The 17301-nt window shown below is 34.9% G+C and overlaps 1 protein-coding gene across 1 annotated transcript in view; it reads right to left on the bottom strand.

Moving 5' to 3' along the window:
- INADL (InaD-like (Drosophila)) overlaps positions 1-14628 on the bottom strand; it is a gene marked incomplete at its 3' end in the record, with an annotated part of 165617 nt that extends 150989 nt beyond the window's left edge. The window contains exons 1-6 of the mRNA XM_008584873.1: positions 14607-14628; positions 14338-14504; positions 12162-12356; positions 10113-10252; positions 3385-3580; positions 958-1086 (exon numbers count right to left, since the gene is read on the bottom strand). Coding sequence (XP_008583095.1) covers positions 958-1086; positions 3385-3580; positions 10113-10252; positions 12162-12356; positions 14338-14504; positions 14607-14628 — 849 coding nt within the window. The remainder of the gene's footprint in view (positions 1-957; positions 1087-3384; positions 3581-10112; positions 10253-12161; positions 12357-14337; positions 14505-14606) is intronic.
- Between the last annotated feature and the right edge of the window lie 2673 nt (positions 14629-17301).

Here is a 17301-nt window from a genome sequence, read left to right as displayed (position 1 = left end):
ACTGCTGATGTAAATAAATATACTTAGATGCTGAAAGGACAATCAAAACATCAGTGGGTCCACAATTTGTCTAAGGTGGAGCATTCCTAATCAGAAACGAGGAGCTGAGGGGCTTGCCTAGAAGCTAGCCGCATTTGCACAGCAAGTTCATTTTACTACGTCTATTAGGAGGGATAAATTTATGTGTAACTAGAGAGTCAACAGTGAAATTTTACACATTATTCTGATTATGGAAATAACTAATGTTATTTCTGATTTATCATGGACATTCTATGTAATATGGACTCATTAGTAAGTGGCTTCATAATCAAATTTCTAAACTAATTTCTGAAAACTAAATGAAGTATCTAACATTTTATTCAATGTAAAACTAAGCAGAAACCGTTGATTCATTAGTAAGTGGCTTCATAATCAAATTTCTAAACTAATTTCTGAAAACTAAATGAAGTATTTAACATTTTATTCAATGTAAAACTAAGCAGAAACAGTTGATAAGTTTTTAAATGGCCTACTGTCAGTTTAACACTGCTAAACAATGGACGGTAGTCATTAGATTTATAACAACACTGGGGCAAATGTTTACAACCACTGTACCTCCTGATTTTAATATTTAGGCCCTTGAAAGATACAATGAAGGACAAGAATACGGATGTTCAAAATACAGTACCTATTAACAACTCTTTTCAATAAAAAACTTTGTCCTGTGATGAAATCAAGAAGCTTATCAACTACAGGCAAAAAACAAAACAAACAAAAGGAAATCTAAAAATATTGATTTAGAAACTGTTTAAAATAAAGCAGAGTGTATATTAACACTTATTTAATAACCCATTTTAAAACGATACTAAAACTCTAGTTATTGAGTCATATATCCTAGTAACTCATGTTATAAAAATACATTTCAAACCATACAATTTAAATTATATAAAACCCAAATAGTGAAGAAGGTCAACTTACTCGATCTGCTAATCCTCCAGGAACTATAGTCCTCACAACCACACCACTTGATTTTCCTCCAACTATTCCAAAACCTAATCCAGAGCCGTCATTAATGAGTTCAACATCTTCAATATGGCCCCAACGAACCTGCAAATTAATAGCAAGTGAGAGCCACAGTGTCGGTAAAACACATAGATTCTTAGCTTTCCAATACAGTAATTACCAAAGTAACAGATCTTCAACAAATTGTACACTCATACAATTAATCAAGACAACTTTCTAGAAGCTAAGAGATACACAATTATATGGTCCCTGCCCTTTAAGGAACTTATAATCCAGTACAGAAAGAAACTAAAACATAAATAATTAAAATACAAGGCAGAATACTGGATCATAATACACTGTACCTCTAAGAGGACAAGAAATGTGTCTTGTTCCCCAATCTATGCTCCATTATCTAGCACAGAGCCTAGCACACAGTAGGAATCAATAAATATGTGTTTGCCTGAATTGAAAGAGGATCACAAAATGTTATAATAATTTTAGGGGTGTGGTGGGGGCACAGGCCAGAAGTCAAATCCAATGAAGAATTATGGAAAGCCTCATACGTGGAAGGAGGGCATTTAAGTTGCACTACAAAGAAAGAAGACATTCAACGAAAAGGGAAATTTAAGAGCAAAGCTAGGCCAGATGGCAGAATGGGTCAAAGATACAGTCAAAACATTGGAGTTAAATGGTTAAACAAGTAGAAATAATTGAAGGGTTTAGAAGAGAGAATACAAGAACAAAGCCACGGTTTACAAAAATTAATTTGGCAGCAAGGTAAAGAGTGAAACGTGAGGACACTAGGTGAAGACACTAATTTAGGAGACCCTTAGGCAGGAAAGGCAAGGCAGGCCTGACTGAAGATACTGGCAATAGAAATAATACAAATCAGACTAAAAGACACAAGTGATTTTCCCCTAACTTGCAGGCTTCCATGAGAAATGTGCATTAAATTCACATAATCCAACTGCAGAACACCACCCTCCCTTGCAAGATCATAAGGGCATACTCATTACTTAGTTTTTCTATTATACTAAATTGGAAAGTTACTATGCAATGTTAAAATACCCAGGAATATTGAGAATGTTTAATAAATTCATGTCTGAAAAAATATCTAGCATCTGGGAAGCAGCAATGTTTGCTAAAATACCATGCCTGAATTAATGATACCAGCTAATATTCACTAAGTGCTTACTCAGCACCAGGCACTGCACTTAGCTCTTCACACGACTTCTCATTCAATCCTCACAACTCTCTGAGAACTAGACACCAGTACTAGTTCCAAGTAACAGATGAAGAAACTGAGTTGTGGAGAAGTCAAAGAACCTGCCCAGTGAGACACAGTAAGCGGAAGAAATGAACTTGAACCCACTGAAGCCTGACTCCAAAGCGCTTGTTCTTTATATGCTAAACAATGTACCACTTTGCTCACTATATTTATTATGTAAATTGCACTCTATAAATATTACTGATTACAACAGGGAAAATGCCTATACTTGTGTGAACTTGTACTGTACCAGATAGCCTATTTTTTCTTTTGTCCCAATAATGAAAATTAAATAAATCAGCTAGCACTTAGTGTTGTAAGAAAATAAGATTTATTAGCTTGCATTCTGAAGATGCAGGCCAAAAATCTGTAAAATGTTACAAAGCAAGTTTAAGGATTCCCAAAAGAGACATATACTTTTATTCTTTTAAATTGTTTAAATTAAAATACACACGTAAGTATACATCCTTATGTGAAATAAAAACTGCTATAATTTTGTAGCATCAATAATCTACTTGTAAACTCCCCATTATGATTTACAAAAATAATACTTTTTAAATAAATAACCAAATCTTACTTAAGACTCTCAACAGTAAGTCTTTAATAAAAACTCCCAATTAGGGCCAGCCTGGTGGCGCACTCGGTAGAGTGCGGTGCTTGGGAGCGTGGCAGCGCTCCCACCGAGGGTTCAGATCCCATATAGAGACTGGTCAGCTCACTGGTTGAGCGTGGTGCGGGCGTGACACCGAGGGTTGCAATCCCGTTACTGGTCACGAAAAAAGACAAAAAGGAAAAAAAAACCAAAAAACTCCCTATTAATTAACTGGCTACATCACCAAGGAACACAGATTCTTTTCATCACCAAATAAATTACACCTAATACTTCAATTTGGCCTCTATATTAAATAATAATCTTAAATAAGGAGACCCATAGAACATTGAAGAGATAAAAAAAACAAAAAACAAAAAAACCTCCATAAAACCTCTTTTTAAATATGCTAATGATGTATTTGGAGATATGATCATCTTCCTTCAACTATAATAAGTAAAATGACACCTTCTAAATGTCTTTATACTTCTTGTAATCAATGGTATAATTTAAAGTTAAGTATTTTTCCCAATTTGCAACTCACTGTTTCAGGCAGAGTTGTATCAGTTAGGCTGGTAGAAACACTGCTTTTTGTATGGACTGGTTCCCTGGCCACAACCAGATGTAAGGATCCAGTGGTTTGTTGTAATAATGCAATCGCTTGCTGATGGGAAATGTTCCGATCCAGTGGTGTGTGATTAATGGCCAATATTTGGTCATTTTCCTTTAACCTGTGATCCCTTAATGGTACAAGAAAAGAAATTTTTGTTTTAAGTGATCTAATGACTTGATTTTTTAAAAAATCTGTTATTCAAGTTAAACAATTTATTGCTTACTGTACTACCTCTTTTGGTACATTTTTTCAAATGATTATTTAATTATATAACAGAGCTCTTCAGAATCCTTTTCATCAAAGTACTCACTAACTAAATAATTAGGTAATATGTCACTAACCACACACACACACACACACACACACACACACACATACACACACTGTAAAAGCCATTTGGTTAGAAAAAACTCACTAACTAAATAATTAGGTAATATGTCACTAACCACACACACACACACACACACACACATACACACACTGTAAAAGCCATTTGGTTAGAAAAAAAAACAAAAAAAATTTATAAAGCCCTACTGCCAAAGTTTTGCAAGTATGGACACTGCCTCCGTTACTGCATGAACTCCTGAACCCCTTCCAATCTGACCCACTCATACCACACTGGAGTTAACTGTTATCTCAACTCCACCAATAACTTCCTTTCTAGCAGATTCACCCCATCTCCATTGTCCTTCATTTCTCCAACATTTGTCAATAGAGGCCAAACTCTTCCTCTCAAAATCCATAGAGATTTCCTTCAAATCTGTATCTGAGCCCTTTTCTCTCTCCCAATACCAATTTCCCAACTGCTAACCAAGGTAAAAAGGACAATTTAAAAAGAAATCAGCAAAATTGCTAAAGAAAAAAAGCACTACTATAGTTAATATTTACTGAGCACTTATAATTATGAGTCAGGTACTGTCTTACATGCTTTACATACATTATCTCATTTAATCCTCACAATCACCTTTTGAAGTACTTAGCTAATTTTTACACACAAGAAATTGAAGCCTAGACAAGCTTAGCATCTTATCTAAAGAGTCCGACTCTGTAGCATAGTCTTTAACTTCTTACGTTAAAGCACATCCTAAAGACAGCCAAGATTTACTCTGCCCCCAGTTTATTTGTATTACCTCCCAAATACCGTGATATTCCTCTTCCTGTTCAACCATTAACACCACATTCTTCCTTTTCCTTCTTTGTCTCTCTGGCATCCACCCATCTCCTCCTTTCCATCCCAAATGTCAACCCTCCAGTTGGGATCCTTATCTAACACCTGAAATTTGTTTTAGATTCTCCTAGGGAACAATTAAGTTGAATATTTCAATTTTTGATGCCAAAATTGTGGGTGGCTCTCACAATAGATCATGTAGCAGTAAAAATGCTGCTTAGAAATCCTTTTATTAATATCAGAAATTGTATATGTTATATTAAATGACAATTAAGATATATTAATTATTTTACTAAGAATAAGATATAAAATTGTATGTATTCTATGATCTTGCATTTATAAAAAGAAAACATTCTAATATAAGAGTATTTTTCCTAGTTGTCTCAGAGTGGTGTAAGTCAAAGTGGGGATTTTTTGCTTGTTATATGTCTACATTTTATAATTTTCTATTGCATATTACTTTCAAAATGATTTTCATAATTTTAAAACATACATTTTTAAATTGAGAAAGCTGCTTATAAATTTTTCCCCAGGCCTAAAGAAACATTTCTCTTTATATGTAAATACTACAGGACAGTATCCAGGAATCACTTCCATTCCTCCATCTCTAGTGTTCTCTTTTCTCTATCCTATTTCTATGCAAAGCTTGTTCAGTCAGGGAAATTTCTTAATTAATCCCAAATGAATGAGTTACTCTTAAATCTTTTCAGCCCTGATGGAACACATTTTTCATAAGTCAGTCCTCAGTTTACTGACTTACAAATTTTCTGTTTTCTAGCAATCAATCTATTTTAATCAACCTTTTCCCCAAACCCAATAGATTTCCAAAACACCTCCTTTCTTTCCAGTTAGAATTCTGCTCAGAATCTGCTCAACCTAAAATAAATAAGATACAAAGAAGTCTTCTGAAAAAATATGATTTTTGATGCATTCTAAAGTTGAATCGAATTAGCTTTACTGCTCCAATTATTTACAATTTAATTCCTCCATACTATTTTGTTATATATAAATATATTTTACATATATAAAATATATACGTGTATGTATAATAGTATCCAATGATACTCTCTATATACAATTTAATGCCCCATACTAATTTATACATATACAATTATATATATGAGGGTACTTCAAAAAGTTCATGGAAAAACAAAATTAGAAGATAATACAAATCTTTCCATTAACTTGTTGAAATACTTCATATAATTGTATATAATTATACTATATGCATATATATAACTCCCCATACTAATTTTTATGTATACATACACACACATGTGCACACACAGACATGGACAGACATATATTTTGAATTCACATTTTCCACTCAAGGGAAGACTAGTTCTCGTCTCTCCTTCACAACATTCAGAAATAATGGATTTCCATGACTTTGAGAGCAAACAGGTCTTAGTCAAGCTCCTAAAATAACACAGTTCTATGTGGAAAGTCCTTAGGAGAAAGTAAGAACTGATCAAAACCATGAAAATTCTTTAACATGACCTAGAATATCCTACATGGCTGGCTCTTACCTCTCTCCATCTCTTTCTTGCACCATCTTGCATTGTGTATGCTCCCCCTCCAGATAAGTATCAGCCACACTCCAAGCACAGGAGCTGTGCCCCATCTCTCTATAGGGCTAATGATCTCTCTACTCCTTTCCCCAGCATCTTCTGCTCTGTGCAGACCCTGCTGTCTCCCCCCAAATCTCCCTTCAAGTACTGCTGCCTCTGGAAAGCCAGCTAACTCTTCAGCCTTGGTCAAGGTTCTTTACATAACCAAAGTCTTCTTTCTGGGAGTACCCACCTCAATTTGTAATCACAGATCTATTCCTATGGAGTACTAAGACTAAGAATTGACTGCAAGAATGCTGGGATAATGTCTCTTTTGTTTACCATTTTATACCCAGCACATAGCATACAGTAGGTGTTCAATATATATTTGTTAAATAACGAATGGGTCGATGGATGAAGATGTAATGCTCCTGATGTTGCAAAAGGTTCCAAGCACCTTTTTAATTATTTTGCTTATGGCTTGTTCCTCCTATTTCATAAACTCTGTACCACCTTGTTTCAATACTTCCAATTCCCACCTTCCAGCAGATGCATAACAGCATTGTATGGAGCAATGTCTAATTCAAAATGTAGACTGCACCCCCAGACTTCCGTTTTAAGTCTCTTCAAAAATAAAGCTTAATGGAGAGCACAATGAAGTATAAAATAAAAGCTAGTAAATAAAAGAGCAGTAAGATAAAATATTTCAAATATTTGCTTATTTTAAATTTGGTAAATCATTTTTATGTTATTTTCATATACCATGAAAAAACTATACAGGTACATTTCTGGTTTTGTTTTGTTTTTTTTCTTTATCCACTAAACAAAAATATGGATGTTTTCTTTCTTCTTATCTAGAAAATTTTCCTGTATTTATTTTAAAATTTTATTTTTAAATTTTTCCTATATTCCTGCATATTATAGCCCTCCCCATGCCCTCCTTATCTATGGCTCACGTTAGCTGTATGATTTATTATGCAACTATATTTTTTCACTGTATTTTGACAAAGAACATCATCTATAGGGTTTTTGTTGTTGTTGTTTGTTTGTTTGTTTTTAGGTTATTAGCCTATTGCATTACTATTTGGGTTTTTTTTTTTTTCCTATAATGTATAATGTACTGAAAGTAAAAGTTCAAAGATATAGGCGCACAAACTTTGTTCTTTGTATATTCAAAATCCCAGTAACACGTATGAATAATAGTCCACTCACTTACCATTCATTCAACAAATAGACACTAAGCAACTACCATATGCTGTATACATGAATATGTATTAAGTCATTAACCATGCCTGAAACAAACCTGTATTTTCTATTAATGGGGGGAAAAGTAGGAAGACATATACAGTGAATTAAAAAGGTATTGTACACAGTTGTCCCTTAGTATCCTCAGCGGATTGGTTCCAGGACTCCCCATGTATACCAAAATCTACACATACTCAAGTCCCACAGTTGGCCCTGCGGAACTTGCATATACAAAAGTCGGCCCTCTGTGTATGTAGGTTCTCAATTCTGGGAATACTGTATTTTCTATCCAAAGTTGGTTGAAAAAATCCATATATAAGTGAACCTATGCAGTTCAAACCTGTGTTGTTCAAGGGTCAACTGTATATCATGCTACTTTGTATGTTGCCAGAAGAGTAAGAATAATAACAAATATATACTTAGCCTTTACTATGAATTAGGCATTCCTCTACAGGACTTAACAATATTATTTCATCTGTATCCTACCATATCATTACTATTTTACAGATAAAGAAACTAAAATTCTTACAAAAATTAAGTAACTTAGCCAAGGTCACACAGCTAGAGAGAGAACCAATATTCAAACAGTCTAATGGACTTTGCCTAATGAACCTGTAAGTCTTCCCTTTGTAAGAAAATATTCCCTGCCCTAAATAATCTTGTCTCATGGGTGTTGATTCTATCTCTGTGTCCTTGGGGTCAAAGATTGCATGTATTCAATTTCAGATATGGTAGACCAAGGAAATATTGTAGACATGTAGGATGGCAACATGTCAACAGGGCATTTGGCAAAGTTCTTCACGATAACCTTATGAAAGAAGGGAGAAGTAAAACGTGGCCAGTACTCAATTGGTTAGAGCACAGTGTTGATAACACCAAAGTCAAAAGTTTGGATCCTAACTGCAAAAAAAACCCCAAAACTTTTTATCTACAGCATTTGTTATCTAAACATCAGATTTACAGCTAAAATGAAGCTGAGAAGGGTAACAAATATATTAGATCAGTATTTCCCAAAGTGTTCCAAGGAACTTAACAGGTACTGCTTGAAGAAAAGGCTCATATTAAAAGTTGGGCCAACCAATTCCATACAGACAGAAAGTAGACTAGTGGCTCCCAGGGTATGGGAGGAGGAAGGAATTGGGAGTGACTATTAAACAGGTGTATCAGTCACAGGGTTTCTTTTTGTACCTGATGGAAATGTTCTAGAATTAGATAGAAGGAATGGTTGCACAACATGCAAATATATTAAAAACCACAGCATTGTACACTTTAAAATGGTGAAGTTTATGTTATGAGAATTAAATCTCAATAACAGTAAAAAAAAAAAAAATTAAAAAGAAAAGCTGGCCAAAGTTAAATAGGCTTCCCCCCCACCCCCAGGAAACTTATAGCTTTAAAGTAAGCTAATATTAAGCAATTGTAAGTTCAGGTTTATCCTGGATTATCTAAGTGCAGTCCTAGTATATACCTGCTGTCTCTGTTTCAGTATTAACAACATGCCCCTCATTCCCAAACCTCTCCCAACTTGAACAATAAATTATATGATCACCCTAACTATGTATACCCAACCTTCAAGACAGGATAGAGTTTCTCAAATATATCTGACCACTATTATAGTTCAAGTATATATACTTGAGGAAATGCTGCATTAGATGTCATACTAAAGATGAAAAATCATAGAAATCCATTATGTCTGAATTTTTAGTTAAGGAGAGGAGAATTAATTCCCCTGAATGGAAAACACGAATTAAAAAATATTTTATTGACTGAAAATTTTCATAATAGTATACTGCTGCTGTTGCCATTATTCTAACATGCACATTTGAATAGTGGACTTAAATGAATAATCCAAAGACTGGAAATCAAATACAGACAAAATATAAGGCTTGCAAATACCTCTTTAAAAACAAAAACAAGTGGGGGCCGGCCCGGTGGCGCACTGCTACATGCGCCGCTTGGGAGTGCGGCGGCGCTCCCGCCGAGGGTTCGGATCCCACATACAGACCGGTTCCCGCTCACTGGCTGAGCGAGGTGCGGGTGCAACACCGAGGGTTGCGATCCCGTTGCCGGTCCGGTCCGGTACGGGCGCGACACTGAGGGTTGCGATCCGTTGCCGGACACGAAAAAAGACAAAAAGGAAAAAAAAAAACAAGTGCAAAATGGAGGATGACATAGACTTGTGGGGCCTTTTAATTAACAATAAGTAGAATAAATCAATAGTGTGATATCACTAACAAAAAAGTTGTTATAATCTTAAGTTTAATAAGCAATATAGTACACAAAATGAAAATCTCAATATTCCCATCCTACTGATCACAAAATAGTTAAAATATCATGGCCAATTGTGAGAGGGAGTGATGGAGTGGACAGAGCACTAGCTTTGCAGTCAGACAGTCTTGGAATCACATCATGGTTCCAACAATTGATACCTTAGTGACTGCACATAAACCACTGAACCTCTCCGAACCTTAGCTTTCTCATCTATAAAATGGAGTAATGACACCTACCCAGCTGGACTGCTGCCACAAGTAAATGGGAGAGCAATCACGAAAGGCCTGACAAATGCATAGAAGAGCTAAAATGTTAGATGCTGTTGTTTCTGTTTTTATTACTAGTTTTTTATTCTCTTTATAATAAGGGCTTCAGTATTGTCAGGGAAAAAAAATAGCAAAATGCAAAATGAACATCTGCCTCACCTGTCTGCTACACTACCTGGCTGTACCTCCTTCACAAAGATATCAACTTCTCCCAGATTTTGACTTCTAAGTGCCACCACACTGAATCCAAGGCCTCCAGTTGAAGGTCGTTCTATATCTATATATTCAACGTGCCGGCCCTAATGAAGGGGGATAAAGAAAAGTCAGTGTTTACATTTAACCAACATATCCTTTCCACAGAAACGAAATTGCTTAGTGCAAAAATAGCTTCTCCTAAGTCATCTCTGTAAAACCAAACAAACTCAGCATTTTAGTAACAAATTACTTCTGGAAATCCTCTCACTTAATTACTTTCAGTAGAACACAAGAAAGAGTGTGCAGCATTCTGCAATCTCAGGGAATCAAAGAGGTATTTTCACACTTCATTCACATTATGAGATGAATCCCAAGCTGGATGAAAAATGCACTTTTCCACAGTAAATTCTAAATCACTCTTTACATTGAATTTCCCTAAAGTCTCTTGCTACAAAATACATTTCTAAAGGAGGAAAGTAAATTAGATGTATCAAAAATATGCTAGTGTTTATCCTAAGTCAGAACCATGCATTTTTTAAGTCTCTGTTTTTAATTCTACTGTGATGAATTAATATTCCATTTATTAAGCCAATTCAAAAATCTATGGAAAGGCCACCATTCAAATGGGTTCTACTGTGAATTTCGTTCTTTAGTTAATAACTGCTTTCATAACATAACTTCATAAATGTAATCAACTAAAACAAAAACATCACATAAAAATAATTACTAGTTAAATAAAGAGGATTGAGCTATAAAAGTCAAAAAAGGAATTAGGTCCAGAACATTATTTAACTATGAAACTTTAAACAGATTCTTTTTAACTTTCAAACTTGTTTTATTTTCAAAGGCACTTCTTAGATGATGAGTAACAAACACAAAAATAACATAACCAAAAATTCAACTGTCTGTTATTTACTTTTTAATAGGTATTAGGGGTTAAAACTGAATTAGGCTTTCAAATGTTTCCTTAGGTTTTCCAAATTATATTAGTTCTAACTTCACTTAATTCTCTTTTGATATATAGTAGCCCCTTACCCCTTATCCTCAAGTTTAAAACTGAATTAGGCTTTCAAATGTTTCCTTAGGTTTTCCAAATTATATTAGTTCTAACTCCACTTAATTCTCTTTTGATATATAGTAGCCCCTTACCCCTTATCCTCAAGTGATACACTTCAAGACCCCCAGTGGATGCCTGAAACCAAGGATATAGTACCAAACCCTAGCCAAGGAATGCCAAGGTCACCTTTTCTCTTAAAGGAAGCACTTTACAGCTTCTCTTCAGCATGTCCAAATTGCCAGTATCCCTCACTCCTCTTGTGTTTTGGGGCCATTGTTAAATAAAATAAGGGTTAGTAGAACACAAGCACTGTGATGCTGCAACAGTCGATCTGATAACCCAGACTGGCTCCTAAGTAAACTAACAGACAGGTAGCATATACAGCATGGATACCCTGGACAAAGAGATGATTCACATCCTGGGCAGGTCAGAGAGGGAGGACAAGAGAGTTCATCACACTACTCAGAACAGCATACAACTGAAAACTCATGAATTTTTATTTCTGGGAATTTCCATTTAATATTTTTGGACTGCAGTCGACTGCAGGTAACTGAAACTGCAGAAATCAAAACTGCAGGTAAGGGGGAACTACTGTAAAATTAAAAACAGTTTCAAGAGTTTCATCACTTCTGGCAGATATGTTAATTTTCCTCCTATGATCAAAACCAGTAAGAATCTCTTTTCTTTCTACAAGTGTACAGATGTGTCCATTAGAATCACTGTACAAAAACTTTCCTCACCAAACATGTGGATACTATCCCTATGTAAGTTTGCACCAATAAATTTCCAACATTCAGGTTAGAAAATGGTAGCAATTCCTCCTAACAATATAAAACACAAGCAAACAAAATGCATAACAACATATTTTAAGGCAAAAAGAGTAAGTATGGGTTTCTTTTTTAACCTATAACAGATGAAATAAAGCTAAATATTTCCATGACAAGATATAACTTTACCTGGGCCATCTGTTGAATGACTGAGTTAAAGTCCTCATTTCCTGACTTCGGAATCCAAGGAAATAACCCAGATACAGTCAAGTTAGTAGAGGGCCTGTGGGCATTCCCGTTAGTAATGGACCTATCCGTGAACACTAACAGACCTTTCCTAGAAAAATCGAAGTTGGCTGAAGAGTCTGAAGGTATATGGCTGAGCTGTTGGAGAGAAAAACCAAAGAGAATCATCAACAGAAACCCATAGGAAAAAAATTATTTCCATTTATTAAATATTATATTTTGCTCATTACATGTATAATTTGCATGTTAAATATATATATGTGAAAGAAATAAGGTACAGATGTATGAATCTGTCTGGTCATAAGGCTAGAATGTTTAAAAATTTAGTATTAATATATTTTGCTCATTACATGTATAATTTGCATGTTAAATATATATATGTGAAAGAAATAAGGCACAGATGTATGAATCTGTCTGGTCATAAGGCTAGAATGTTTAAAAATTTAGTATTACGCAAAGTGTTTAATAACTTAAAATTTGTTGTTCCCTACCTTCTACCCCTACCCCAAGTTAACAGCATGTATGTTAACATCTCATTACACTGCAAATATGCAGATACATCCAATCATATAAACATGTAAGACACTAAGCCCTTTTGCATTTATCTGTACATTGCCATGTGGGGAGCCACAAAAGACCCACAGGTAGTATATAACAATAACTGTACTTACTGAGTGCTTGCTAAGAGTCAAGTACTATACCAAGACTCTTGCACGTATTATTTCACTTAATCCTTACAACAGCCCTTATCATTACCCTACTTTGTGAACATGAAAACTGAGGCACACAGGGTTTAAGTAACGTGCCCAAGATTTGTAGCAAGTGAGTCACAGAGCCACTTAAACATTAGTAGAAAGAGGAGAATCCCGTAATTACAAGGAGCAGGATTTTAAAAATATCACTGGCTGATACAACTGCCAACAGAGGGGAATGAAGGTAACATTAAGAATAAATGCTAATAAGACCGCACAGAAAAAAAAAATCAAAACTCTGGCTACAGGGATTTTATAGTTCCATAGGATAATATATGATTATGTATATAAGAACTGGAAACTATACAAATATAAAAGATTGTTATTATGATGGGGTAGTTAGTTAAGTCCTCTCATAGTCTAGTAAGAGTGACAGATTTGTATTGATCTTTGCCAATTTCAATTGCTACCAACAGCTTTCACTACTGTAATACATGTCTCATTCCATGACCAGGGAATACAGAAAGTTAACTTTGAATATGGGGGTGCTAAAATGATGGTACAACTCTGATCTAAAGAAAGAAATTCACAGAAAAGACATTTGTGTAGAGTTTAGTTCTTTATTGGCTATAAACAAATTACTTATTACTTATGGGCAGGCATTTTGGTTTATCAGCAAAAAATACTTTTTCCCAAATTTTGTTAATTTTCACTTATTAACAACTCTGCTAAATTATCTCCACTTACATTTAAAATTTTGCCCAAATTTAGTCTGTAGTATAGCTACTATTCAAGCTTAGCTTCCAGAATAGATGATTTTAAAGCAATTTGCCATCCCTGATCCCCAAACATAGAACCCAAAAGGACAGTTAAAACTATTAATTGGATCAGTCTAAGACAAGGTGTTATGTATCCTTTAATTACACAACTTATGTACTTAGAGACTGCAGAGTCCAGGTAGCATGGTATATGTAGTAGAAGAAACATAGATAAATATTAAAACACCAGGTGTACTGCTTCCAAGCAACTTCTAATCAGAATATTCATGATGAGAGACAATAAATATTGGGTAATCAAGAGAGGTATGCATAATGTGCTACAAGGGCATGATCACTTCTTGCTAGACAAAAGACTTCATAAAAAACATATATTTAAATCAACCACTATTTTATAATTTTGAAGATGTTGAGAATTCTCAAAGCGTTTGACCTTTACATATTTAAATAAGCACAAAAACCATATTCCAAAGCCAAACACAAAATGTATTATCAACCTTTTTAAACTGTCCATGCCAATGCTACCCACAGGTTACAGGTCCCAATACAGTCTCTTTGATAAGACTCTTTATAGAGATTATTTGTCTCTATCTCCTTCCATCTTCCTTTGCTGGTTTGAATATCAATGTAAAACCCTAATAAGTAACTTACCTGCCCCTTCAGTTGCTTGATGGACTGCTGAAGTGTGAGTATCTGGTTGAAGAGAGGACTCCTTATTGTCTCATAAAACATAGATAGCTTCTCATTCTGTGATGTGTCACCCTTTTCCTGTAATTTCATTTTCAGGCGATCAAGAACCTGCAGGACCTGCAGTTTATCTTTGTTGAAGAAGGACAATCAGAGCACAAGTTAAGTCCCATCTTATATTCCATTTCTGATTCATTAGTTAATTTAGTAATAGAAAAATATATCTAATATACCTGTAGCAGGATTTTCAGGCATTTTGAATTATTTTCTTCAATCGCTTTTTTAAAATCCTAAAGAAAAATTTAAAAATACAAAAGATGAATTTTCTTCAATATATACATACATATAGTACTGTAGAAAAATTAAAGAAAACCTCAAGAACTATTCTTCATCAAAAGACATCACTCAGTAAAATTCAAATTAAAACCACAATGAGATGCGACTATATATCCACTAAGATGGCTAAAATTAAAAAACAAAAAAGATAATACTAAGTGTTGATGAGGCTGTGAAACAACTGCAAGTATCATACATTGTTAGTAGGAATGTAAAATGGCCCAATTATGTTGAAAAATTACTTGGCAGTTTCCTATAAAGTTAAAAATACACTTACTAGATATCCCAGCACTTCCACTCATAAATTCTTACCCAAGGGAAATAAAAATATATGCCCACAAAAAGAAAGCTCATAGCATTTTTATTTATAAAAAAAAAGTCCAAAGCTAGAAAAACCCAAATGTCTAATAACAGATGAATGGATAAACAACTAATGGCATATAAATAAAATATTCAGAAATAAAAAGGAAAAAATTACTGATAGACACAACAAGGATGAAACTCAAAAATAGTATGTTGAGGGAAAGAAATTGACCAAAAAAGACACAAATCGTATGATTCCATCCATATGAAGTTCAAGAACTGAGAAAACTAACGTATAACTATAGATTAGTTTACCTTGGGCAGGGTGGAAGGGAGGTAACTGGTGTTGAATGAGGTCTAGAACACGCTACCCCAAAATATGGCATCTGTATATTGAATATTTTGAGCTGATGGAATTTGAGAAATAGCAGGTACAGAAAGGACTTCCCCTGAAGCATGTCAGAAGATCCTCATGTGAGAGATTCTTTCTCTACACCGAGAGGATAGGAGCATCTTTGTGCCCCAAGACAGAGGGACACCACGAGGAATCTGAACAAACAGGCCTTGCTAAGTTTTCCCCAGTTTACTACTCTTAGTTTATATCCCTTTTTGTCATATCACATTTTTACATGACTCTCCACTCTTCATCCAACCTATTATAAAAACGCTCAGGTTTAACTGTTTCTTCAGGTATTCATTTCTTTATGAAGTCTCTCGTGTCATGTAAAACTTGTATTAAATAAATTTATGTGCTTTTCTCTTGTTTATCTTTATTACAGGGGTCCCACCCAAGAACTTAGAAGTGTAGAAGGGAAAGATATTTTTTCCTCCCCTATACTGGGAAGGGGTTCAAAGGAGCTTTGTGGGGTGATGGAAATGTTCTGTGTTTTGAGTGGGGTACTATTTTACACAGATGTACACATTTATCAAAATTCACTGAACTGGGCCAGCCCGGTGGCGCACTCAGTAGAGTGCGGCGCTTGGGAGTGCGGTGGCACTCCCGCCAAGGGTTCGGATCCCATATAGAGACCGGTCCGCTCACTGGTTGAGCGCGGTGCAGGCCCGACACCGAGGGTTGCGATCCCGTTACCGGTCACAAAAAAAGACAAAAAGTAAAAAAAAAAAAATTCACTGAACAATATAGTTTAAGATTTTCTTTTGTTTGCAGCTGGCCTGTACAGGGATCCAAACACTTGCTTGACCTTGGTGTTATAACCTGTCTAGCCAACTGAGCCACGTGGCCAGCCCATTATATATTTTAAATGGGTATATTTTATTGTACATAAATTATACTTTAATAAAGTAGATTTCTAAAAAGGATTCTGAGCTGGAGACAAACATCCAAATTAAGAAATCAAGAAGATTTTAGAAGAGATTAAAAAAAGAAAAGAAAAATTGGGCTGGCCAGTTAGCTCAAGTTGGTTTGAGCACAGCCTTTTAATGTCAAGGTCCAGAGTTCGGACCCTATACTGATCAGCCAACAAAAAGAAAAGAGAAAAAAAAGAGAAAAATCCCAAAGCTACACAAATGATCTCAGACTCTTACTGGTCATTTGAATCAACAGAAGAAAACCACCCAATGACATTCTCTGTGAATAGTGTTTTTTAATTCTAGTGAATTAATTAATTAAATAATTCAAATTAGCCTAAAGTGCAAATAATCAAAACTCAAAAAGCTAGCAAAACCATCTGCTATGACCAAAATGACACTTTCCTGGTGATCATTTTTACCAGTGATACACTGTTGAAATGAACTATCAAAGAAATACGAGCATTATATAATCAAAATTTTCTTATATCAATCCAGATACAAGTAGCTGAATGAGATCTTTATCTTCTAATTCGAGACATTAAGCAAGAAAGCATATTAAAAACCAGTAAAGTTGAGCTATACATTTTACAAACAAACAAACAAAAACAGTAAGGGATGTCATCAGCACTGATAAAAGGTCAAAGTATTCCATCTAAATGTTCACTGGATTTAATGGGAACTACCAAAAGAATTGCTGAACAGAGCACCACAGAAACACTTCTGATGTGCTCAGCATCTCAATTGTGCAAACCTTATAATCACCCATTGACAGATAACTGTGAATAACAGAAGGGCAGTAAGGATGACACTGTCCTTTTCTATAGCAGTATATAGTCCAAAAGGAATCACAACAGCAGCTTGGTGGTCATTAATTAACCCCTCTAAATCAAAGAATGCTAGCTAAAAGAATGAGATGCTATTTTTTACTGTCAAATGTCAATCTGACATTTAGTAACTTACTGAAAATTAATAATATCC

The sequence above is a fragment of the Galeopterus variegatus genome, unplaced genomic scaffold, assembly GCF_000696425.1.
Source record: "Galeopterus variegatus unplaced genomic scaffold, G_variegatus-3.0.2 Scaffold3395, whole genome shotgun sequence".
Classification (NCBI taxonomy): Eukaryota; Metazoa; Chordata; class Mammalia; order Dermoptera; family Cynocephalidae; genus Galeopterus; species Galeopterus variegatus.
Note: the sequence above shows the minus strand (reverse complement) of the source record. Positions and strands in the feature narration are given on the sequence as shown.